Source organism: Cherax quadricarinatus, chromosome 38 (assembly GCF_038502225.1).
Source record: "Cherax quadricarinatus isolate ZL_2023a chromosome 38, ASM3850222v1, whole genome shotgun sequence".
NCBI lineage: Eukaryota > Metazoa > Arthropoda > Malacostraca > Decapoda > Parastacidae > Cherax > Cherax quadricarinatus.
Genome location: NC_091329.1, coordinates 15,229,582 through 15,257,213, shown reverse-complemented (window position 1 = coordinate 15,257,213; position 27,632 = coordinate 15,229,582). Strand labels below are relative to the sequence as shown.

The 27,632-nt window shown below is 37.0% G+C and overlaps 1 protein-coding gene across 1 annotated transcript in view; it reads left to right on the top strand.

The window, feature by feature from the left end:
- hlk (hulk) overlaps nucleotides 1–24,552 on the top strand; it is a 118,231-nt gene extending 93,679 nt beyond the window's left edge. Inside the window, exons 29-36 of the mRNA XM_070092126.1 lie at nucleotides 92–223; nucleotides 1,202–1,384; nucleotides 7,600–7,740; nucleotides 16,975–17,049; nucleotides 17,866–17,973; nucleotides 19,168–19,308; nucleotides 19,952–20,131; nucleotides 20,286–24,552. Coding sequence (XP_069948227.1) covers nucleotides 92–223; nucleotides 1,202–1,384; nucleotides 7,600–7,740; nucleotides 16,975–17,049; nucleotides 17,866–17,973; nucleotides 19,168–19,308; nucleotides 19,952–20,131; nucleotides 20,286–20,458 — 1,133 coding nt within the window. The 3' untranslated portion in view covers nucleotides 20,459–24,552. The remainder of the gene's footprint in view (nucleotides 1–91; nucleotides 224–1,201; nucleotides 1,385–7,599; nucleotides 7,741–16,974; nucleotides 17,050–17,865; nucleotides 17,974–19,167; nucleotides 19,309–19,951; nucleotides 20,132–20,285) is intronic.
- The last annotated feature ends 3,080 nt before the right edge of the window (nucleotides 24,553–27,632 follow it).

Sequence of the window (27,632 nt, the reverse complement as noted above, 5' to 3'; positions counted from 1 at the left end):
AAATAAGCCATATTAAGTAGTTTTATAAGTTATCGTGGTTAAATAATTTACGGGGTTAAATAACTTTTAAGGATGTCTTCTCTGTGTGTAGGCGACCTACTGGCAGAGGAGGATGTGCTTCAGTGGCTCACCCTTCAGAAGACTGAGGACACCATAGAGACCATCAACAGGAACATGTTGGAAGTGATGCTCGAAGATACTCAGTACCTCGCCGTCTTCTTCTGTGAGTAACTTTCAGATATGAGGCTAAATGATCCACACAGGTTTAGTGCTTCACACGCAAACTTTGTCAGTTTCATATTTAATTTAGGTGAGGTACAGCCAACGATAACAATGATAGACATTACAGAAGAAGCTTATATGGTGCCAACATTTCGTTCTACAAACCTTGGATTTATATTTCCTATTTTCTAACGTTTATCTGTAGGATTTTAGATTTGTTCTGTTGCTTTAACTCTTAAATTGCATCTCTCATATTTTGCTAAATCCATTTTAGATATGGCTTTTAAGTTTATCCTATTTTAGTTACAATTTATTAACATCATTTGTCTGGGCCCAGTCCATCCATTTCGTCAGTTTCACTGGATTTTGCATTACCCTCCTTCGTTTGTAATTGTAGTGATTCTCTTCTATCAACCCCTAATTATAATTTAAATTATAAATTAACTTTATATAGCTATCTTGTTATTATTCTGCTTAGTATATTTCGCTAGCCACATTTAGCTGGCCTGTAATAAAGTTGGTAGAATTACCGACAATATGTAAAGTAAAAGAACACAAGTGCAACTAATGTGACATTTTTAATGTGGCAACGTTTCGCTCTCCAGGAGCTTTGTCAAGCTAACGGCTTGACAAAGCTGGAGAGCGAAACGTTGCCACAATGAAATGTCACATTAGTTGCACTTGTGTCCTTTTACTTTACATAGCTGGCCTGCCATGTGGGATAGTTGATCATGTCTGGTGCAGCCTTCACGATGCATGGATGCATGTCTTAACTGAATGGATGGATGCATGTCTTAACTGAAGCTGACTCATTACATCAACATTTTTTGTGATCACCTTCCAAACTTCTGCCCTCCAACGTTAGCGCGCATTTTGTCATGGAGCGTTGATTAACCGTTTTCACAAATATAATGTTAATAATAATCTAATGCTTTGTGAGTTCTTCATAGTTACTGTGCCTCTCCACGAATGTTGGCAGACAAGCCCAACTGCCGGGCCTGCGACACTGTGCTTGCCGAGCTGGAAAACATCGACGATGAGTGCGACTTGTACGGCATTCATATGGTGAAGATCCAGGACGCTCAGCTGGCCAAACGCTACGGCATCAAGACCCTCCCTGCCCTCATTTATTTCAGGAATGGCAACCCCCTTATCTTCGACGGTCAGTGCCTTTCCTACCTTCTCTCCTTCTCCCTATCTTATATTATTTACCTTATTTTATTTTACTTATTTTTCCGTATAGTTGATTTGGTTTAAATCTAGATATTTATATCTTCAAATTTTAGAATTTTTTGTAAATTTTGTTATACTTGTAGGAAAATTGTATACGAATTTCTCGCAACTAAATGATTATGTAAATAGTTTTCAATTTAGTGTAACTAATTTACTGATTAAATTATTTATTTTGTATCGCGCGTCTATACGTTTTATGGTCGTATTCAATTTGCATAATTTAAGGTGCATATGTAAAATGTAACCTTTCATTTAAGACCATCATAAGCAAATACAATAATTTAAGAAATACTAGTAATAATCACAATAGGAGATAACTAAGATATACGTAGATAAATGACTATCTTGCTTTAATCTTAGTGAAAGTGATCTGGGATAAGTTAGTATTGCTGTAGTCGTCTCCAGGAACAGAATAAATTTCTAGCTTAGTTGTTATGAGGTTTCAATTTTAAGACACTCGAAAGTTGGATCACTATGCTGTATTTATAAGAATTTTATTGCAATATTTTGAGTGCACGTTATCTTCACCTTCAAATAATGATATTCATAAGCATTTTTTGTTGGAAAAAAGACACAGAAAGGAACCAGGACATTTTATTAGAAACGTTTCAGTCCTGGGAATTTAGTCACCGAAACGTGTCCTAGTGGTTGCATTTTGTCTTTTTCCAGCAACGTGTCAGTATCACATGCTATTATACCATAAGTGTTTTTGTCGTGAGGAGAGGGGGAGGGTACCTTGAAGCTTGAGTTCTCTTGTTCCAAGGAATTGGAGGTACATTCTATTCCTTGGATCAGTCCTGATTACCTTTCATCCCTTAGGTGCTCTATGATCCTCACGGGTTTAGCACCTCCCCTTAAATACTATAATATGTCATTGAGATTCATCGATTAGTCTGCCTCTAACACTCTGGAGTTACGATCAACCCTTACATTACTTTTGCATGAACTACTTATTGAGTGATATTTACCACCGTTGGTGTTTTTTTTCTGATACGTTTCTTGCGAAATATAATTCCATATTTGATGATTTAAATGCCCTACATCAGGGGTTCCCAACCCTCATATATCCATTACCCCACATTCCACCCCCCCCTCGATTCGTTACCCCTCATGACTAGTATTTCCATAGTTGCAGTTTAGCTTTCTAACATTTTGATACCTACAGCTTAAATTTAGAATGTAGTCCTTCATGAACAGTTAAAAAAAGTAACGCCCGTATAGGACTATAGGCTAACATATTAATTAAGTTTTTATTATATTGTTTTTTTTTTACTTTGCTCTTCATTTCCCCATAGAATAATTTACCACAGATTGGGAACCCCTACTATATACTATATTAACTTGATCTGAGATATTGGAGCTACCATCACCAATCTTGGATCAAAGCTGATATACCTAATTTGCAGGTGCTGTTTGGCTCCTACAGGTTTAGCACTTCTCTATTGAAGTAATAATTCAAGTATGTAATAATTTATGTCAATTGCAGAATTTAGGAAGCCGTAGGCGTTTTACTTCTAACAAGACAACTTTTAGTTCGTCTTGGACCATTATCAGCAATTAACTTAATGGTCCAGAAGGGACCGAAATGTTTTTTCCAAAGTGTGAGTTACTTGTGAACTGTTCAAGATAATGATACCTGCTGTGATTGAGGTAAATGGAACAAACATACGTAGAATATGACTTGCAAGATCCTTGAGATCGAGGTGCTCAAGATATTTGAGAAAGAGATGCTCAAGATCCTAGAGAACGAGGTACTCAAGAACCTTGAGAACGAGGTGTTCATAAGAATATGTATTTAAGTTAATACCAAGTTACATTAGACTGACAAACTCCTCATCAGGAAATTTGCTTTCCTCCACTAAATGATGAGCTCAACACATCCTGGTTTGCCAGACGTCTGACATCAGCCCAGGATTAAACTGATATAAAGAGGACGGCATAAGTTACTTTCCCAATAAAGTAATCCTGCAAAACAAAAACGTTGGTTGAAAAGACATATTAAAGCAAAAGGAGACCGTTATTAGTATTACATTTTATATACATGAGGCTTTATGAAGTACCAGAAAAAGTTGGCATTGCAAAGAAATTTCTGCTTACGCGCACCGCTGCACCTACCACCTTAAAATAAATTTTACTTAATCATGGTACGCACAATTATTCCTTGTATAATGACTATTTAAACATAATTTTCTAACTTTCATATATAAATATTTCTGCCTTTGGAAAATAAAAGATCCACACATTTGGCAGTTTTCACAAGATATCTTTATAAATTTTATGAACAAAACACATTACAGTATTAAATATTTTGTAAGTAAAACTGCCGATGAATAGTAAAAACAAGAAATTAGCAAGACTTAAATTTATCGAAGTAAGGGTAAGTGATAATTATAGAGCTTATTATCGAAATGCTGGAACATGTGCGTTTTGACTATAGTGTTTAAGGAGATTGGATTAGATTTTGCCACTGAAGTGGCTAGTTTATTGTTCACCCCATACCCATCCTGTGGACGGTAGCACAAGAGCATATGGGTACACAAAATGCCTAGGAACCAAGCCCGAAAAGGGTTAGCAGGAGTGCATCTGGATTTATATCTACAGTTCACTCATCTGTTAAAAACAAATATATTAAGCAAATTTAGGAAATTTGCTTAATATATCTGGTATCTTCTTGTCATTAATAAGATATCTTGATATATCACATACATTATTATGCTAGCATAAGTTAGCTTTAGCGCCATTAGGATGGCAAACAATTCAGTTTGCAGTGTAGACGTCCAGTTGTTAATTCTTATGACTAACTCAACAAAGTTCCTATCGTTCTTCACTAAGCAGGTGACAACAAGAGCAGATGCAGCCCTGCCAGTAGACTCCTGCTTGTATTCATCGGTATATATAACTTTTGATAAATTATTACTACCAGTTAGGCCGGAAAGCAGGAATAGACAAAAAACGCGAGAGAGCGCACCAAAAAAAAAAGATACCTACCCCTCCACCGCCAGGCGGGGCAAGTGATCACATTTTATTGACATCACTTCAAGGTGGGAGGAGTGGCTTGATGCTAATGAAGGGCTCGATCCATGGAGTTGGAACTACCCATCACCATTCTAGAATCAAACCTAATTACCTCCCACTCCCTAGGCGATGTATGATTGTCACAATTTTAGCACTTCCAAATGATTATACGAGTAATGATGTGAATTGACACTCTGCTACTTAGTGGTACTGAAAGTAAAGAATAAAGGAGAAATTGAAAAAATCGAAAATACTGATGTATTGGAGAGGTGACTATGAAGAAATCAGTCTCTTATTGGGGGGGGGGGGGTTAAGTACAGTGCGTGACGAATTCAGGAAAGAAATCATGTGAACTTGAAAATTAGTCCAACTGTTCATGGATTCTTCAGCTGGTCATGGGCTATCCAACCATATTCACGATCTTTGTTTTTTGTGAGTTATAACTGTCGGAGTTTTAAAATAAACTACTCCACAAGCTATGTTTCACCATTCTAGATATTTTAAGCTCATTTCCATACCTCATCTGCTGCAGATAACATCTTAGACGAAGATCTCATCGTTAACTGGCTCACTGACGATGATAACCGAGAACTCGAAGGCGGTATTGAAGAAATTAATGGTGCAATGTTGCATCTCATTCTTGCCAGAACGCCTTTAATGGCTGTATTATTTACCAGTAAGCCAGAGGTGTGGCCCTTACCTTCGCCTCGGTCACTGTGATGTCCTACCTTCATACCCACCTCTACCCATTTTTGGCCTTTTTGTTTTTGATTATTGTGTGGCATTGACCAAATGATTATTTTCTCCAGATGACATCACCTCAGTGGGCTCGGGGGTCTACGAATGGCTTTCTGATGACGATAATCGTAAATTGGAAGGTGACATTGAAGAAGTTAATAAGATAATGCTCTACGCAATCCTTGCAAGGAAACCATATCTTGCTACTCTGTTTTTGAGTAAGCTAGTGTGCGTGAGAAATACACCCCAATCATAAAACCCTGATTTCCTCCCTCATTAATTCCCCCTCTTCCTGAATTTTTTCCGACTTGCTTCGTTTTCGGCGAATAGTCCTCGTTTTTTGGTCTTGCATACCCCAAATCCTGTTTTCTATTGCGTCTTCCCTGATCCACCCTCCCCGCTCCCCCTCTCTTCAGGTGACCTCAGTGTGGAGTCAAGTGTCTTCGAGTGGCTTACTGACGATGACAATCGTGAATTGCAAGGAACCATTGAAGAAGTTAATAGGCCAATGCTCAACCGATTAGTTGAATATAATCCTTTTGTTGCTGTCGTCTTCATAAGTAAGATTAAAAATGTGTGCTCAGATTCATACAACAATGGTTTGGCGACTACATCCTTATGCTGCACCCACATATTATTTACTGTAGTCTAAAAATGTAGACGAAATTTTAGAGAGACCAGAAAATCTTGGCAGATTGTGTTTTATTTTATTTTTGAGACATGGCATGTTGTGCTGTGAATGACAAACCCACATGGTAATAATTTATCCTGTGTGATGGTGGCCATGCTTACCCTTTTTTATGTTTTTTGTTCAGCATTTTTTGTTGGGTATGTTTATTGTTTGGTCTCCCCTTCCTCACAGCATGTGAGCCAGTTTGCTCTCTCATGACAACTACTCCCGTTCTCTCATTCAGGTGAAATAAAGGATGGAAATTTTCTCTTGGAATGGTTGAGTGATGATGACAATCGAGAATTAGTTGATGAAATTGAACACGTAAATCCTGCAATGCTGGACCAACTTGTTGCACAGTCAACCTATTTGGCCGCCTTGTTTTGTGAGTACTCCTACAGATGAGGACTTCCTGGGTTGATCAGCTCTCTATTCGATTAAAACAAATTAATGCGTTATGCAAACCAAATTTGTTGATAAATGCCATGATGACTGCGAGTAAAGGCTTTCTCTTAACCGAGTGTGACGTGCACGTTTCTTCCTTCTGCAGCATGAATAGACTTTATTTTAAACTGTCTACTCATTATTTTAATTTATACCAGGTTCCGCAAGCAAGCTTTCCAGTTACCTTCAGCTTTTTTTTTTTTATCCTCCGCATTATTTTTGTTTTAAATCCTTTGACAGTTTGCTGGTCATGGAGATTCCAGTCTAAACGCTACCACCTGATGCTTTATAACCAAGTAACAAGTAAAGGTTTTCTCCTATGTTAAACGTGCAGTGTGTTTTGGGTAGGCGGTGAACCAGGCCTAGTCTTCCCAAATTCAAATATAAATTTTCTCCCTAAATACTTTTCCAGGAAAGATGAGGCTGTTAAAAATGTGGTCATAAATTTATATAACATTTAACCTGGATTAAAGAAAATTCTTATGTTTCCTCAATGGAGGTTCTTTGATGTAGGTGAGGGACTCTTGGTCCGAAGAAGTAGACCTGCCCTTCCCTTCCTGGGATCGCCTTAAACGCTGTGTGAAGCTTACTGGTTTAACGCTCCATCCATGAATGTATGTCTTTCATTGGGATAATAGGCACTCTGCATTTCCAGTTGTAAGGTATTTCGCATCCAGTACAGAATACAGTGTTACAGAATGATGCAATACTCTACCGTCACCATTTAGACCATATTTCAGGAAGGCGTTATTTGAATAATTATATACTAGAATATGGCCAGTTCCAGTAAAAATTTAAATACTTCCTATGTGCTGGTAGATTTCTATCTCCATTAAAATGCTGACCACATAGCAGCATTCATTCAGTTTTCTTTAAGGAACTAAAACCTCATACTGACTGCCCGGTAGACAGAGTATAATAAATAACATGTATCTGCACGAGCGCTCAAAAATACTGCATTGACTTTTGTGCGCGCACACATACGTCTTCGAAGGAACAATGTAGATTTTTTTAATACTTTTAAGGGTGTAGGAACTGATCATGAACATTAAACGAGAACGTTCTGGTAGATACTTCTGTCCCTGATATTTATGTAAGATTAAAATTTACTGGTTCACACTACCCAAAACAAACTGGACCTCGTTAAACCCCGAGTTTCTTTTTTCTTAGCTGCTCCACAGACGCTGATCTTCCGCACTGCCCAAACAAGCTGGCGGGAAGCCTTTTATTCTTTCGAAAGCTTTTATTTTGATTGGCAATTTATTTTTGTTAATTAGGAGATATGCAGAACGAGGGTAGTGTGCTGGAATGGCTGGCTGATGATGACAATCGAGAATTGGATGGAGAAATCGAAGATGTAAATATTAAGATGCTAAATCGACTGATGGACGAAACACCTTTCATTGCGGTATTATTCTGTAAGTAAATATATTTACATCGCATCTTACGTGAATTTGGAGTTGCTTAGAACGTAAGATATGAAAATATTAAAAAGAACCGAACGTTGGATATCCTCTGGTCAGAATTATTGGATCAGAAAACAAGCATAAATATTGAAAATGCAAGGTTCTGATTAGATGTGCAGAAGACTGTGTTATGATTCCTGTACCATATGTTATAATACATTTTAAACTGTCATTCATTGATACATTGGTTGCAGTCTTTGAAGTTTTACTATGTACTGAGTATGTTGGGGAGGTTTCACCCTTAGATTTTAATACTTTATCTTTAAAACTTTTTCTTTTTCGCAGATTTATACGCTCCATGTCATTCTACTTTAATCCATTCTCTCTAAATGACCAAACCACCTCAACAAACCCTCTTCAGCCATCTGACTAATACTTTTATTAACTCCACACCTTCTCCCAATTTCCACACTCCTAATTTTCTGCATAATATTTACACCACACATTGCCCTTAGACAGGACATCTCCACTGCCTCCAACCGCCTCCTCGCTGCAGCATTTACAACCCAAGCTTCACACCCATATAAGAGTGTTGGTACTACTATACTTTCATACATTCCTTTCTTTGCCTCCATAGATAACGTTTTTTGCCTCCACATATACCTCAATGCACCACTCACCTTTTTTCCTTCATCAATTCTATGATTAACCTCATCCTTCATAAATCCATCCGCTGACACGTCAACTCCCAAATATCTGAAAACATTCACTTCTTCCATACTCCTCCTCCCCAATTTGATATCCAATTTTTCTTTATCTAAATCATTTGATACTCTCATCACCTTACTCTTTTCTATGTTCGCTTTCAACTTTCTACCTTTACACACATTCCCAAATTCGTCCACTAACCTTCGCAATTTTTCTTTAGAATCTCCCATAAGCACAGTACCATCAGCAAAAAGTAACTGTGTCACTTCCCATTTTGTATTTGAGTCCCCATAATTTATCCCACCCCTCTCCCAAACACCCTAGCATTTACTTCTTTTACAACCCCATCTATAAATAAATTAAACAACCATTGTGACATTACACATCCCTGTCTAAGACCTACTTTTACCGGGAAGTAATCTCCCTCTCTTCTACACACCCTAACCTGAGCCTCACTATCCTCATAAAAACTCTTTACAGCATTTAGTAACTTACCACCTATTCCATACACTTGCAACATCTGCCACATTGCTCTCCTATCCACTCTAGCACATGCCTTTTCTAAATCCATAAATGCAATAAAAACTTCCTTACCTTTATCTAAATACTGTTCACATATATGCTTCAATGTAAACGCTTGATCTACACATCCCGTACCCACTCTAAAACCTCCTTGCTCATCCGCAATCCTACATTCTGTCTTACCTCTAATTCTTTCAATAATAACCCTACCGTACACTTTTCCTGATATACTCAGTAAACTTATTCCTCCATAATTTTTACAATCTCTTTTGTCCCCCTTCCCTTTATATAAAGGGACTATACGTGCTCTCTGCCAATCCCTAGGTACCTTCCCCTCTTTCATACATTTATTAAACAAAAATACCAACCACTCCTCCCCTTCTCTTTTTTTTAACTGATAAATCTATTTGTTCTCTAGGCTTTCTTAACTTGTTTAACTCACTCCAAAATTTTTTCTTATTTTCATTAAAATTCCTCAGTACCTCTCCCACTCTATCATCCGCTCTCCTTTTGCACTCTCTCACCACTCTCTTCACCTTTCTTTTACTTTCCATATACTCTACTCTTCTTATAACACTTCTGCTTTGTAAATACCTCTCATGAGCTAACTTTTTCTCTTTTATCACACCCTTTACTTCATCATTCCACCAATCACTCCTCTTTCCTCCTGCACCCACCCTCCTATAAGAACAAACTTCTGCCCCACATTCTAATACTGCATATTTAAAACTATTCCAACCCTCTTCAACCCCCCTCCACTACTCATACTTGCACCAGCCCACCTTTCTGCCAATAGTTGCTTATATTTCACCCGAACTTCCTCCTCCCTTAGTTTATACACTTTCACCTCCCTCTTACTTGTTGTTGCCATTTTCCTCTTATCCCATCTACCTCTTACTCTAACTGTAGCTACAACTAGATAATTATCCGATATATCAGTTGTCCCTCTATAAACGTGTACATCCTGGAGCCTACCCATCAACCTTTTATCCACCAATACATAATCTAACAAACTACTTTCATTACGTGCTACATCATACCTTGTATATTTATTTATCCTCTTTTTCATAAAATATGTATTTACCCCTGGCACCCCAAATTTACCTACTCCCTCCACAACATTTTTTCCCACTTTAGCATTAAAATCCCCAACTACAAGTACTCTCACACTTGGTTCAAAACTCCCCACGCACTGTCAAGAAACTTTAATGAAAATAAGAAAAAAATTTGGAGTGAGTTAAACAAGTTAAGAAAGCCAAGGAAAGTATGGATTTGTCAGTTAAAAACAGAGTAGGGGAGTTAGTAGATGGGGAGAGGGAGGTATTAGGTAGATGGCTAGAATATTTTGAGGAACTTTTAAGTGTTGAGGAAGAAAGGGAAGCGGTAATTTAATGCACTAGCCAGGGAGGTATAGCATCTTTTAGGAGTGAAGAAGAGCAGAATGTAAGTGTGGGGGAGGTACGTGAGGCATTACGTAGAATGAAAGGGGGTAAAGTAGCTGGAACTGATGGGATCATGACAGAAATGTTAAAAGCAGGGGGGATATAGTGTTGGAGTGGTTGGTACTTTTGTTTAATAAATGTATGAAAGAGGGGAAGGTACCTAGGGATTGGCGGAGAGCATGTATAGTCCCTTTATATAAAGGGAAGGGGGACAAAAGAGATTGTAAAAATTATAGAGGTATAAGTTTACTGAGTATACCAGGAAAAGTGTACGGTAGGGTTATTGTTGAAAGAATTAGAGGCAAGACAGAATGTAGGATTGCGGATGAGCAAGGAGGTTTCAGAGTGGGTAGGGGATGTGTAGATCAAGTGTTTACATTGAAGCATGTATGTGAACAGTATTTAGATAAAGGTAGGGAAGTTTTTATTGCATTTATGGATTTAGAAAAGGCATATGATAGAGTGGATAGGGGAGCAATGTGGCAGATGTTGCAAGTGTATGGAATAGGTGGTAAGTTACTAAATGCTGTAAAGAGTTTTTATGAGGATAGTGAGGCTCAGGTTAGGGTGTGTAGAAGAGAGGGAGACTTCTTCCCGGTAAAAGTAGGTCTTAGACAGGAATGTGTAATGTCACCATGGTTGTTTAATATATTTGTAGATGGGGCTGTAAAAGAAGTAAATGCTAGGGTGTTCGGGAGAGGGGTGGGATTAAATTATGGGGAATCAAATTCAAAATGGGAATTGACACAGTTACTTTTTGCTGATGATACTGTGTTTATGGGAGATTCTAAAGAAAAATTGCAGAGGTTAGTGGATGAGTTTGGGAATGTGTGTAAAGGTAGAAAGTTGAAAGTGAACATAGAAAAGAGTAAGGTGATGAGGGTATCAAATGATTTAGATAAAGAAAAATTGGATATCAAATTGGGGAGGAGGAGTATGGAAGAAGTAAATGTTTTCAGATACTTGGGAGTTGACGTGTCGGCGGATGGATTTATGAAGGATGAGGTTAATCATAGAATTGATGAGGGAAAAAAGGTGAGTGGTGCATTGAGGTATATGTGGAGTCAAAAAACGTTATCTATGGAGGCAAAGAAGGGAATGTATGAAAGTATAGTAGTACCAACACTCTTATATGGGTGTGAAGCTTGGGTTGTGAATGTAGCAGCGAGGAGGCGGTTGGAGGCAGTGGAGATGTCCTGTCTAAGGGCAATGTGTGGTGTAAATATTATGCAGAAAATTCGGAGTGTAGAAATTAGGAGAAGGTGTGGAGTTAATAAAAGTATTAGTCAGAGGGCTGAAGAGGGGTTGTTGAGGTGGTTTGGTCATTTAGAGAGAATGGATCAAAGTAGAATGACATGGAAAGCATATAAATCTATAGGGGAAGGAAGGCGAGGTAGGGGTCGTCCTCGAAAGGGTTGAAGAGAGGGGGTAAAGGAGGTTTTGTGGGCAAGGGGCTTGGACTTCCAGCAAGCGTGCGTGAGCGTGTTAGATAGGAGTGAATGGAGACGAATGGTACTTGGGACCTGACGATCTGTTGGAGTGTGAGCAGGGTAATATTTAGTGAAGGGATTCAGGGAAACCGGTTATTTTCATATAGTCGGACTTGAGTCCTGGAAATGGGAAGTACAATGCCTGCACTTTAAAGGAGGGGTTTGGGATATTGGCAGTTTGGAGGGATATGTTGTGTATCTTTATACTTATATGCTTCTAAACTGTTGTATTCTGAGCACCTCTGCAAAAACAGTGATTATGTATGAGTGTGGTGAAAATGTTGAATGATGAAAGCATTTTCTTTTTGGGGATTTTCTTTCTTTTTTGGGTCACCCTGCCTCGGTGGGAGACGGCTGACTTGTTGAAAAAATATATATATATATATATATATATATATATATATATATATATATATATATATATATATATATATATATATATATATAATATAATATATATATATATATATATATATATATCGTAGATAATTCACTTTCAGAAAGTGCTAGCAACTAACTAAATAATAGTTTTGAGTATCAGTGTGGGAAATTGTGGAGCATACAAGAAAAAGGATTATGGATGATGAAATATTGAAATAAAGAATGCTTATTTTACAAAGATAAGTGTCATAGAGCTTTTCAAGTGAAGTAGAGGTGTAGAATCGACAGAGATTGAACATGTCAAAATTTAATAATAGAAATTTTTATTAAAGTTGCCCAGGAAAAATGGTTGTAGTTAAAAAAAGTGGAGTTAGTAAGCAATGGTATGGTCAGATTCAGAATATTTTCCAAAACAAATTTGGAAAAAACAGCTGCTTATGATGGGAGGTTCCATTTTAGTGAAAAGAGTATAAAGAAATTACTAACAGAAATACCTACTGTGGATAGCAAAATGTTAAAGCAGTATATGTTGATGGCATAGTACTTTGTTCATAACTAAATTATGAAAGAAGGTACAGTGGCGCAGAGGATGTTAGGCCTTTTAGGGGACAAAAATGTATTATGAAAATCATTTAGGATTTAGGTAGTATAATTGAAAAAAATAGTAGGAAAAACTGAATGTAATGGAAGAAAGTTTAGTGGATAGATAGTCAGGTGTTTACATTGGTTGAGCAGTTTAGTGAAGGGTTTTATTTGTTTAATTTAGCCATATACTATGATAGCTCAATGTTCCATATATGGATAGTGTATTATTAAACGTAAAATTATATATACTTTAGGGGGTTTTGACTACTTCCCAAAGTCTTCTTGTCAGGATGTTAGTCACATGTGAGATATATATTTTCCATAAAAGGATATGGAAAGTTATGAATATTTTTGTACATAGTGAATGTGCAAAAACTATAGTTAAGAAAGGATCAGATTTATTTTATGAAGGCTTCAGCTTTTCTGGATTTTGTCATTTAAAAAGAAAAAGTTGGATATCAAATTGGGAGGATATCAAAAATAATGTAGATGCTTGGAGTTGACTTCCATATTTATGAAGAGGTTTGTGATTTGAGGGATGATATGCGTTGATAATGTGGTGTAAGTTATTTAGGCGAGAATGTATGAAAGTAATAAAACATTTTTAATGCTTTGTAATATGGGAAGGCAGTGAACTGTCTGAAAAATGTATGGAAATCTGGAATTAAATGGGGTTAATCAAAATTAGTCAGAAATAGTTATATTTTTTGTCATTAAATGATCACAGTGTGAATATTTAAATTAGAAAAGTACTCAGTTAAGAAAAATTAACGACTTAAGCGTGTCTTTTTGATGAAAACTAATTTAAATTTTAGTGAGCAGAAGTAGTTTTAAGTTCAAACCTTTTCTTGTCGAAGTCCGAATATCAATTGCACTTGGGTCTGGGATATTCTCTGGAAGGGTATGTTGTACTTAACATTTTATGTTAGACTATTGTTCCTTCATGAAATGAAAATTGAAAATTTATATGTGAAGCTTTTTCTATTATTTTCTTTCATTTTGTACTGTGCTAGCTAAGGAAGTTTGTGATATATCATCTCTTGACCATCACTATCGCTCTCCAGTCAATATGGTGTCGATAAAATTTTATTTGAATGGATATTTTAAAATGTTAATTAAATCAATTATAATTGCTATCATACTACATTACTCCATAAAAAGTATTTCACAGAAGCACTGATCTGTCTGATATCTCCTCAAATCCTACTGAAATAATTGTTTCCTATCATCCTACTACCTTTTCAAGTTTTGTAAGGTATGGACTTTTGCAAGGTGCTTCTAATTATGTAGATATACGTACAAAATTTAATTTCAACCCCACACTTCAGTTCTGAAAGGCAGGGTAATAGATATTTATTTTTTTATATATTTGGTTCTATCAGATAATATATATTATAGCCTCTATACGATTTGATAACCGCCTTCAACATCTCATTCTTTTGTAACAGAGATCATGGGGGTTCGGCCACCACTGTGTTGATGAATTCCACAAAACATATGTATTATCTGTCGCAACTCATCCTCCTAAGCAAATGTCGCTGTTTTACTGTGACTTAAGATCGTCGGTAGTGACTTAAATGTCAATGTCAGGATTTTATTGTCTTGCTTCCTTATACTCGGTGGTTCCCGGTTCGCGCATCAAAATATAATGCTGTTTTTATGCATTGTTGCATTTATTGGTGTTAATGCATGTTATAATTTGTTAAATTTGATAAATTGGCGTTAACCTACCAACCCAAATAACGTATGTAATAAGACACATGTGCCACACCTGGTATCTCTATAAATGGAGATTTTTTGCTGACCAGCGTATATTTTTTTTCACTTTCCGTTGAAGGCTGAGGGTTGATTATTATGTTATACCTCGCTCGCTTATCATCCATTATCCCCAGTATGTAAACTTTGTATTGAATATAAACAGCCGCTGGTTGGAGATTTTTTTTCTTAAAAATAAGGCCACCCAGGTGTTACACATGTATTATTCGTCATCTTGTTGGTAGTGTATATCATTAATGTAATGATACCTGTCAGGTAGTAAACCGGTTTAAATATATAAAATACAAATTACAAATTTGGCGTTAGGAGGATAGGTTGTGTCCGTTGACACTGACCGCACTGCCTTGTCCTCACAACCTTCCACTTGTTACGTCCAAATAATGTTTAAAATTCCGGTGTTATAAATGTCAGTCTTGCAATATAGTATGCATTAAACCATTTCTAAATGTGTTAGTCATCGCAGTGTGCTAGATTTTGTGGCATGTGTTCAGTGAAGTACACAGCGGTTGGTGCCTTTTTAAGAAATTTGCCGCATAGTTTAGAAATGATTCTATTTAGTAAATATTTTTACGTTTTGCCTTTTGTAAGGATAAAAATATTAGAATTAGCACATATAAGGTTGAAAAGCCTATATTATTGCCAAATATACTAAAGTTCAGTATCTTGATTAATTTTTCACATTTTACTAAAATTATTGAATTGTTAGTATTTATACAAATTTAACGTGCATTTATAGCATCTCAATTTGAATACAAGATACGATCAATATTGTGTTAAGCTGATCAGAAAATATGGGTTATTAAGTAAATTCTCCAACAATAAGTTGGTTGTACAGTGAAGACATTCATATTTTATTCAGAAGGTAAGAAAACTTTTTTTTTTTTTTTTTTTTTTTTTTGGTAATGCCACGATAAAAAAAAATATCTAACATAACCTAGTCTAGATTTTGAGTTAAGTACTAGGTTAGGTTAGTTTTTATTTTATCAGAAAACGTACCATTGGCCCAAAGTATGACTGTTTCCATTGAATAATCCATGTAATATTGTAAGCCTTACATAATAAAACTGAGCAACTAAAGTAAATATTAAACAAAACCACCTAAAACATTTTTTCATTTTTCGTTCTAAAACAATGTTGCAAAACCCATTTATTATTATTCACAATAAGCTATAAATTTCACCTAAATCGCCGAGCAGATAAAGTACCGGTAAACATTGACTCAAGATTTAATTATTATTCATCATCTTGTCGGAAGTGTAAAGCGTCAGGTATAAATAAGCAGATAAGGACAACAGCCTATGCACTTCTCATTGCCCTGTTTAGCGCTTCCCCCCTTGATTATAATAATAATCTTCATTGCCCTAAACAAATTACCCATCCATTAAGGGCATATTTTAAGTAAAGTGATGAGGAAAGCATATTATATTTTTTTGAGATTAGCCTTGTGTATGTCCGACATTTTTCGCTAATGTTTAAATTTAAAGAAGTATAAAACTATTAAAAAAAATTTCTCAGTTAAATCTTCAACAAAATTATGCAAAATAATTTAAATATTTTGTATCAGTCCAGCTACTTGGAGTTAGTAAAATAGTTTTCCCCTGTTATATTATGTTATATTTGTTATATTATTCTCCTCTTGAAAAAACGCAATGATGGAATGAAATTTCTAGTCTGATTCATAGTGCAAGTCTCGGAAATAAGCTGCTTTATTTTACAAGATAAACATCTGTCTTATTCGAAATATATACGTATGGTGAGTTGCTCTGTGAAAAAACAAAACTGAATACTATACGGAAAATTTCTCTGAACACCAGTGGGAATCCTTAAGAAGTTTCCTGTTTGCCTACATATATTAATCATTATACTGAACAACATAATGCATTGCACTCACCTGACTGTAAATTTAAAAAAATCCTGTTTTGAAAATTGATTTTGACGTTGTACTGGGATTTGTACTTGTGATTTTTAAGTGAGCTAACTATTGTCATGACATTACGTTTGTCCTAATATTTTGTTGTTTACTCTGAAACCTGTTACTTCCTCTCCTGCCTGAGTATTTATATCAGTGCGTGAGTAGATGTGATTGCTCATTTTGCGAAATCAGTATTGCTTATCTTACACCCTATTCCACAACTACTGCTCCTTAAACTGTTGCCTTAAACCTAAGAACGTGTCACTTGGGTCCACAGCTGTTGGTAGTCTTTTTTTTTTGTGAAATAAATATTTAGAGCTGATAAAATACGCACCAATCAGATGTATCACAAGCGGTAGTCAATAGCAAGAGGAAAAACATACCATGAGCTCTCGTTAATGCCTCACTTTGCTCTTCCCCTCTCTGGAAGACGAGGACGACTGTCCGGACTGTGAGCAGGTTCTGCAGGAGCTGGAAAATATCGACGATGAGGTCGATATGTTCGGTAAGTCGAAACCTGAATAACAACAGTAGTCAAACTTTTGCAGTTTATTTAACTTCTTGTTTCTTCACTCCTCTAATCAAAGTGGTGGAAGAGAAATGTTCTTAAAACAGTGCAACTGGCAAGTAAAGTTTGGTGAATATGAGATCACAGAGCTTTATATGCAAGGCCAGAATGAGGCTTCAGCACTCGTGACATGTGCCTCACTACATTGTCTAGACGCTACACCAGAATTCATTAGTCAGTAGTATTTTGTCTTTGATAAGAGCATTATTTATCAATTGTATTTCACATTTACAACCTAAAAGATAGGGTGTTTTTTACATAACGTTTCGCAGTGAAAAGTAACAACATGATGCCTTAAATACAAAAGTAGTAGCTGTTATACGGTAGCTATGGATAGCATGAATTTCATGAGCTGTATGAATATTTTGTTATATTTCAATATGTATTTATATATGAAGTGTGTCATATATATTTATTATCATACCAACTACGGTACCTTGTCTAGGTATCAGTCATGACCCATTGGGAAAGGCACTGATCATATATTTATAATTTTGGCAGATTAATAGTATTCCTTCTGAATACTATTAATCGTTTATTAATTTTTTTTCCTTTTAAGAACCCGTGTAAAATTTTGCTGAATCATGCTAAGGATTATTCCAGCTGAGAAACATTTTAATCTGATTGACAGTTTCATGATATTGGAAATGGCATTCTCTAATTGGTGAACTTGCATGAATCATGAATACTTATATGCAAGTGGTTGTCATGTCTTATAAACGGCTATTAATAATAAATTGGTCTTAACATCAGGAATCGACTTCGTGAAAATCAACGACCCAGAGGCTGCCCAGAGATTCAACATCCTACACACACCTGCACTCGTCTATTTTAGAAAGAAGACGCCTCTCGTATACGACGGTCAGCACCAATTAAAATCCTTCTGTTTTGCTGTCGTTATTGTGTCTGTGAAGGAGAAAGGCGAACATAATATATGTTAAACTTCATTAGCTGTAGGGTATGGTAGAACATTAATTTGATTAGAATGGAATGCTATAAGAACATAGACTGCATTTGTGTTTATATTTCCATAGACCACTTAGCCCATGCTAGGCAGGCCTAACTCACGCCAAACCGCACACTCGTATACCTATCCAGCCTATATTTAAAGTTACCCAAAGTTCTCGCCACAGTGACACTACCTGGGAATTTGTTCCAATCTACAGCTCTGTTGTCAAACCATACTTCCCATTCTCTAAATGACCAAACACCTCAATAACCCCTCTTCAGCCCTCTGAATAATACTTTTTTGTAACTCCACACCTCTTAATTTCCACACTACGAATTCTCTGCATAATATTTACGGCACATATTACCCTTAGACACGACATTTCCACTGCCTCCAGCCGCCTCCTTGCTGCAGCATTTACAACCCATGCTTCACACCGATATAAGCGTTGGTTCCACTGTACTCTTGTACATTCCTTTGTTTGCCTCCATAGATAACGTTTTTTGTTTCCACAGATACCTCATCCTTCGTAAACCCATCTGCTGACAAGTCAACTCTCAAATATCTGAAAACATTCACTTCTTCCATACTCCCTCCCTTCAACGTGATATCAAATTTTTCTTTATCTAAATCGTTTGATACCCTCATCACCTTACACTTATCTGCGTTCACTTTCAACTTTCAACCTTTACACACATAATTTGTACTCACACATATTTTCTACTCACAAACCATTCTTGAACATATTCTCAATTAAAGGGGAAAGGGGGAGTGGGATGTAAGGCAGGGAAAACTATACCTAAAATTGATATGTCATTTAACAGTAACTTAGGGCTTGTCCACAGGCCTAGCTAATAAGCATAAATAATCTAACACTATAATTGGTGATTTAGGCTGACTGTTAGCATGTAAACATTTTATAATAATTATTTGTATATAAAGAATTAGGCTTTTTCCATCAAAGTTCAAGAGGCGAGGCAGAAACTAGTAAGGAGGTTAAGGCCCTCGCCTCATTATATATAAATTAATTATTGGAAGGATACATGTGTATTTTTTGGGAATGACTAAATAAACTGATGGATAAATACTAGTATTCTTACCAACAGGTGATCTGCTAGATGAGGAAAAGGTGTTCAAGTGGCTGACATCGCAAGACGTATTTGAAATTAAAGATGAGATCGAGGAGGTGAACCGTAAAATGCTGGAGAAGCTCCTTGACGAGAATGATTTCGTGGCGGTGTACTTCTGTGAGCTGCCAAGCCTTTCTTTTTGTTGAACCTTTGACTTTCTTTTATCTGATGTAACATCTACAGTTTTTCTTTGGGTAAATGGTGTATACATCCTATGAAATGACATTCAGAAAAAATTACATTATTCAAAAATAGCCGTCATTAATGGAGAAAATTTATGACGACTTTTCGGTCCGTTCTGGACCATTGTCAGATCATGAATGTGACTTGACAATAGCCCAAGATGGATCAAAACTTCGTCATAATTTTCCCCTCCTAAGGGGAATTTTGGAATTTCTCATCCACGGTATTGTGACTTTTATCTTAGGGTTACACATAATTGTATTAAATTGTAGCATAAATCTAATCATATAATTTCAGTAATTAAAATAGGTATCTATTTATACATACATTTCAGTAATACCCCCCTCCCTCCCCATTTAATGTCCAGTACGTATTAGTATTTTTATTTTTCTAGTTACATTATAAAAGTCGATTTATTCACTGGGTTAATAGAGTTCGTGTAAACAAAAAAATACTCACATATCGTATATAGAAATCCTAATATGTGTATTTCAAGCAAGTCATGAAACACCATGGGACACAGTGACCCTCTCCAGTAGTAACATTGATATGGTGTTCTTAAATCACATTTTCCCAGACGAAGACAACGCCAAGAGTGAGGAGGTGCTGCAGGAGCTGGAGAAGATTGACGACGAAACCGACGACCTGGACATTACCTTCGTCAAGATCCGTGACACTCGCTATGCCAAGAAGTATGGTATTCAGAAGCTACCGGCGCTCGTCTACTTCAGAAGACGGTTCCCCAGCATTTACAGAGGTTGGTATTTTTTTTATTGTTGTCGTCGCCGCTGTCTTTTCCGTATTATATGTTGAATATATGTTTTCTTGATTTTTATGGGAGTGAATTTAATTTAATTTGAAAACTGCCTGGTGTTAATTATCCTGCTGATCCACATCTATTGTGTCTTCAGGTGATCTTATGGTGGAAGAGGAGGTTTTGGATTGGCTGCAAAAAAATAGGTTTAAGCACCCTGAACTGAACCTCTTCATGTACGCCACAGGGGCTATTACCTTCGCCTTCATTATGTACACTTTATTCCTCATCTTCTGCTTCAGGAATCCTGCCCACCAGAAGGCAGCGTGATTACTGCTTGCGACAGGTTCTTGGATTAAACTTGCTGTATATTTGTTTTAATTATATACACGTGTCGTTAAAAATCTTAAAATTATATAGATCCAACGCTTAATGAACTAAAGAAATGTTTTATAGAGACTTGTCATGTTTTACATGCGTGGAAACACTTAAAAGGATGAAAACAACTTTGAAGGCATTGGTGAAGTTAATCAACCCTACTGCGGCTGTATTATAACTTAACATCGTGTTCTTCAGCTTTAAAATAATTTAACAATAGACTTGGAGTTGTAATTAAAGTGTTTTAAGTCAGCTTAATAATTTGTTGAATGTATAATTGTTGATTATTGTGATAACAATAGGCGAGACGTAAGTGTGATGAGTAGCTCTTGTCACACCCAAATTTTCTAATGCCACCTAAAATAGTGATCTACAAATTTTAAATCACTAAGATAAAGTACTAACACCAGCTGCTCCTTATTGACAGTCAGTGCTTAAGCAGGACGTGCAATACTGTGACTCCATTATGAAACGCACCTGTCTTTTGTATATCAGTAGTATTCAATACCGACAGGATGATGAATTAAGATATATGCAAGATATCCAGATGATGCATATGTGTCTATTTCAGCACCTGTTATTGCTGAATAGCATCTAGTAATGTAAAAGGCTCTTTCTTGCCCTAAAGTCCGTCTGAGTGGGTATTTCACAAGAGCCTTCAGGATACTGATCAGGAAGCATATCCTACCCAAGAAAAGAAAATGTCTAATTGTAAAAATTTGGAATTGCGTGGATAATAATTTTTGTACTTTTTTCGTAAAAGTCATCGCCGAAGAAACGCTAAAGTACTCGTTGCTTAAAAAATTCCTTGTGTGTTATCTGGAGTTTATCTCCAGGTTCTGTTCGTATTGTGTCTCGCGTCACCTTTCTTTGTCTTGGTGTCAATTTATGTGATTTAACTGTATCTTGACATGCATGTTGTGTGTCTTTTGCCCTAAAATATGAAATTTAAACCTGTTCATTGCGTTGCCTGATAACTGATGCTCAGTGTTCCTGTTGAATTTTGAGTATACACATAAACTTCGGTACACTTTTGGAGAATTATTATTATGATCTCACATCGAGGTCTGTAAGCAGATCAGGAAGAACATACTATATGCCCACTTACCTGATTTCAGCCTTTTATAAACAGAGTTAAAGTGGTACTTTTCATTAGTCATTGACTGTGAGGAGTTAGGATTTAAGGTGGATGAATACCCAGCAACACAAGTGGCGTCACTTATGGTTCTGGTACATTACGAGTAGTGCACGACTGATGATGCAGGTCCTTTACAAAGGTGGGCCTCGGGAGGCGTCAGTTACAGAGATACACAAGGTCGCTTGCTGCCAACCAACTTGATTGCATGTTCGCGGTGTTTGCGAACCTCGACCACATTACCTGTCCAGTTTCACAGCTTTCATCACTTTAACCCGTACATCGTCCCTTAAATGAAGAAGGCATAAACCGGTCTCCTTGACCATACCTCTCTTTTTTTTTCACTGCTTTAACCATCAACTTTCTGTTATGTAGCGTGCTTCTCCGGTCAAAGCGTGTCTGTGTTTTACAGATGCGTGTTTGGGTGCTGTAGAAGAATCTTTAAGGCTGTATCCGACTGAAGGCTGCCGTTTATTCTCTCTGAAACTAAATGACGTGCTGAGAATAGACCAGAATGTCCCAATAAAACCCTGTTCTGTAATGTGTGTTTTTTCGCGTCTTCCCTGGTGTTGTCAGCAATCCTGATGACCACAAACAGCTGCCTTCACCCGCCTGTTGAACTACAGATAGTGGACATTAACATCCCGAAGGCATTACCTAACCAGTTAAATAGAAAAACATGCATTTCAGTAAGGGCGAGGCTGGTATGTCTAAAAAATCTGGGGCTGTTTATGTTGGAAAACTCCATAACTGCAGGAAGTGAAGATATTGAAGTGCGATGTCTTACCCAGTGTGTCAGCCTGTTTGCGTAGGCAGTATGTAACTGCCGTTGAGTTGACACTGACAGATCAACCATTCCCTTTGGATAGATACTGAGGGAGAAGAAGCGAGCAGTACTCTTATGCACAAAGGGAGAATGACGTTCATATGCTGTCTACATAATGCAGGTCAGCTTCTAGCCCAGGGTTGCCATCTGCAGCAGAATGAGCATAAAGTTCACACAATAATAAGGTCGGCCTCTAGTCCATTTATCTCTAAATACTATTGATTATGCCCAACGTCCTACTTTTTTTTTTTAGCTCGTCTATAATCACTCGTTCTTGGAAGATAGCTTATTGTCAGGGGCCATCTTGTTGGGTGCATCTTGATCGTATTCTGGCGGATTTCTGATGTGGAGAGTCAGGATCTTAAGTACAAGAATACTCTGCTTCACTGGCCAGGGTTTGATTATGAAAATATCATTCAAATGCTAATTTAGGGGAAATTATTTTATTATTCGACGATTCACCAACAGTAGGGCTTTATATAGCCCACCTCTGAGTGAAACTTATAATAAAGATTTGTCCTTTAAAAATTGTTTTTGAAATTATCACTTGTTGGCTTAAACCATTGTCTTATAACGGATAGCATGTTACTAGCTCTGAGTTTTTGTTGTTGTTGGTCTTGGAGGTTAAGGGTTGTGACAACTCAGGTTACATAAACTTTTCCCCTCAGAACACCGGAGGCAGTCTCAAATGGAGTCAGCAAGTTCGCTCACTTAGCCAGTGGCTCGAAGGAGAACAGGCATGCATTCTTCTATTTAAGGTGCTTCAGTTGCCAGGAAACACGTATGTCTGAGGAAACGAGTAAACAGACTTGACTCGTAGCAGTTTTAACATTGCAACTCGACAGTATCGAAGGTATAAATTTAGAAAAGTTGCCAAGTGGAGCACATTCCTTCAGTGTATCAATTCTCGTTTTACGTTTTAAACTCATATCCCCACTAGCAGTTAAATCCTTCATGGTTATGTTGATAATGTTTAGATTTTCAGAGGGCTACATAATTACAGTGCTGTGTAATCTAAAAGAGTAATCCTAATAAATATTTTTCTCTACAAGACGTAATAAACTCTTCTCGGGGCAAAATCTAAAATCTGTGAAACACAAGTCTGTGGTGGGACATGCAAATCATGGAAATATTCTGCCGTTGCTGTAAATTCTAACTTTCCTAGTGTGACTCGTTCATTTTGAGCTACTGTTCAGTGATTTTTTTTCTCCCGTACAAATCAATGGGGAGGCTGGTGGGAGTGCAGATCGTGACAGGACAATGAGAACATTGTGGAACGAAGCCAGTTCACTTAAATGCTTAGTTTGGTGTTGTATTTAAACAGCTAAACGATTATAAATTTTGGAAGGAAACTATTCACAACTAAAAATTTGTTCGTAGATTGGCAACCAGTCAAACCATACCACGGGCGGGGATAGAACCCGCCCGTGGTATGGTTTGTTTGCAATCGTGTCATTACGATTTCGTGAGTCATGGCAGCCAATACTGATTATCCCACAAATTAATCAGGATACGTTTTAATCTTATCACGCAAAAGTAGTATTAGGTTACGACTGTAAATAGGTTACTATGAAACAAGGAATCTTCAGGTCTTTCGAAAAGTAGGCCATCACGTAAGGTTATATACATGAATATATAGCCAAAATCTTATGTACCGCAAGAGAAGCTCATAAAGCCTACACTTTAGGATGCCGTTAATTAAGGTATCTCCTTAATTACCAGCCTCTGGCCTATCAGCCTGGAACTGTCTCTACCATAACTGCCATCTTATACACAAACAAAGCTATCCGACAAATAGCACTATATAGTGATACGTTGTATTTAGATGCTGTGGAAAACTCCGGAACGCAAAGGCATGTTTAACCTTAGGGATCATATAAAATACTCACACCAACAGAGACTCCCGTTTCTTGAAGAAGAAACCAACATCTCACTTCTACCATGCCTCTCTTAATTATCCAACACCAGCCCAGTGTCCTGTGGTTACTGACAGTTTGTTACCGTTGTTGCTTAAGTAGCGAGCACTGGTGGTACGCCATGTTATGTACATTTTGATTTAAATGTATAATAAAGAAATCTTTGTTATTTGTGTTTCATGGCCATGCCTTTCCTATGCTACTAACATTTCTTCCTTTCGGTTATCATTTGTAAAGGAAGCATTTTTTTTGATAAGTCGGCCGTCTCCCACCGAGGCAAGGTGACCCAAAAAGAAAGAAAATCCCCAAAAAGAAAATACTTTCATCATCATTTAACACTTTCACCTCACTCACATATAATCACTGTTTATGCAGAGGTTCCCAGAATACAACAGTTAAGAATCATATACGTATAAAGATACACAACATATCCCTCCAAACTGTCAATATCCCGAACCCCTCCTTTAGAGTGCAGGCATTGTACTTCCCATTTCCAGGACTCAAGTCCGGCTATATAAAAATAACCGGTTTCCCTGAATCCCTTCACTAAATATTACCCTGCTCACATTCCAACAGCTCGTCAGGTCCCAAATACCATTCTTCTCCATTCAATCCTATCGAACAAGCCCCTCGCCGACAAAACCTCCCTTACCCCTTCCAACCTTTTCGAGGACGACCCCTACCCCGCCTGCCTTCCCATACAGATTTATACGCTCTCCATGTCATTCTACTTTGATCCATTCTCTCTAAATGACCAAACCACCTCTACAACCCCTCTTTAGCCCTCTGACTTATACTTTTATTAACTCCACACCTTCTCCTAATTTCCACACTCCGAATTTTCTGCATAATATTTACACCACACATTGCCCTTAGACAGGACATCTCCACTGCCTCCAACCGCCTCCTCACTGCTGCATTTACAACCCAAGCTTCACACCCATATAAGAGTGTTGGTACTACTATTCTTTCATACATTACCTTCTTTGCCTCCATAAATAACGTATTTTGTCCCCACATGTACCTCAATGCACCACTCGCCTTCTTTCCCTCGTCAATTCTATGATTAACCTCATCCGTCATAATCCATCAGCCGACACGTCAACTCCCAGATATCTGAAAACATTCACTTCTTCCATACTCATCCTTCCCAATTTGATATCCAATTTTTCTTTATCTAAATCATTTGATACCCTCATCACCTTACTCTTTTCTATGTCCACTTTCAACTTTCTACCTTTACACACACTCCCAAACTCGTCCACTAACCTTTGCAATTTTTCTTTAGAATCTCCCATAAGCACAGTATCATCAGCAAAAAGCAACTGTGTCAATTCCCATTTTGTATTTGATTCCCCATAATTTAATCGCACCCCTCTCCCATACACCCTAGCATTTACTTCTTTTACAACCCCATCTATAAATATATTAAACAACCATGGTGACATTACACATCCCTGTCTAAGACTTACTTTTACCGGGAATTAGTCTCCCTCTCTTCTACACAGCATTTAGTAACTTACCACCTATTCCATATACTTGCAACATCTGCCACATTGCTCCCCTATCCACTCTATCATATGCCTTTTTAAATCCATAAATGCAATAAAAACTTCCTTACCTTTATCTAAATACTGTTCACATATATGCTTCATTGTAAACACTTGATCTACACATCCCCTACCCACTCTGAAACCTCCTTGCTCATCCACAATCCTACATTCTGTCTTACCTCTAATTCTTTCAATTATAACCCTACCGTACACTTTTCCTGGTATACTCAGTAAACTTATTCCTCTATAATTTTTACAATCTCTTTTGTCCCCCTTCCCTTTATATAAAGGGACTATACATGCTCTCCGCCAATCCCTAGGTACCTTCCCCTCTTTCATACATTTATTAAACAAAAATACCAACCACTCCAACACTATATCCCCCCCCTTGCTTTTAACATTTCTGTCATGAAGCATATGTAAAATTGAAGTTATTAGTAATTATGTGATATTTTGCATAGGGTGGAGCGGAAGATCTCTGCTTAATGACCAACAGCTCCAGGGAGTGTGTCATCATAACTTTCGATTCGTCAGGAGGTGTACTGTAGTGAGGTCAAGGTGGATGGGGTGAGCCATGTTTAAATAGTATCTATACCAACACAACAGATATGTTTTAACTTCATACATTTTGTATGACAGTATTTGTTACTGCTGTCAGGGGTGCTTGTAGCTTAGGTAAGATTCGTCAGGAAACAGGACGTCTTTCCTAATACGGATCTTAGTCATTTGATGACCCTCCACTAGAGGTTTTGGTCATCTTACCGGTCCACCCCATTAAAAATTAGGTTAATCAATTAGTATTCCTAAAATATACATTTCCTTTAATCTGGCTCACTGACGACGAGCTGGGTTTCATTCCACTTTATATTTATGCTCGTTCATAACAGATTTCTACCAGCCCCTTCCACGTATTGTCATATTCTCTACACAGAATAATGTAGATATAAGCGACAAATACTGGAGAAATGACAGTAAGATCTTTGATGGACATGGTAGCAAAAGTGGGCACTTTAATGTTGCTTGCCAAATGGTCCTAAAGTGTCGTTTGTTACGACACATCAGTTTAGTGCTTACGATGCATAAGTTTGATGCTTTCTGATAAAAATGGTTTGTGCTCTTCGTCTGTAGTCATGGATGAAGGTGAGATAAAAACATGTAAAGGCTTGTATTATTTAGGAGCATTCGCATATGCGGAAGGTTTTTAAAAGGAATACAATCACTACTCCCCATCTGGTGCGTATGTCAAAAACTTTGCATAATAAAATGTCCTAAATGTTTGCTCATGTGCCTTTATCTTAGTTTCTCATCATTGTGAACGTGAGTATAATAATAAGAATATTATTATTATTATTATTATTATTACTATTATTATTATTATTATGATTATATTTACAAGACAGCACTAATCTGAGTTACGAATAGAAAAAAAAAGCAAACTGACGACATTTATGTCGCCTTTTTAAGTGTTTCACGGATTAAGTTATGGACCTTTTAAAGAGTACCTTGATGTTAGTGAAGGGATATTGATAAAAGGAATTAGAGGCACCCTCTTTAGATCACGCCAGACTACCTCTCAATCCCCGCTGAACGAATTAAGGTTTTAGCTTTTCTACGTGAATATATAAAAAACAAGTTGTTCTCATATATATTGTAACATATTAGAAGTTTAGAAGTTGGTAAAAAAAAAAAGACGGTA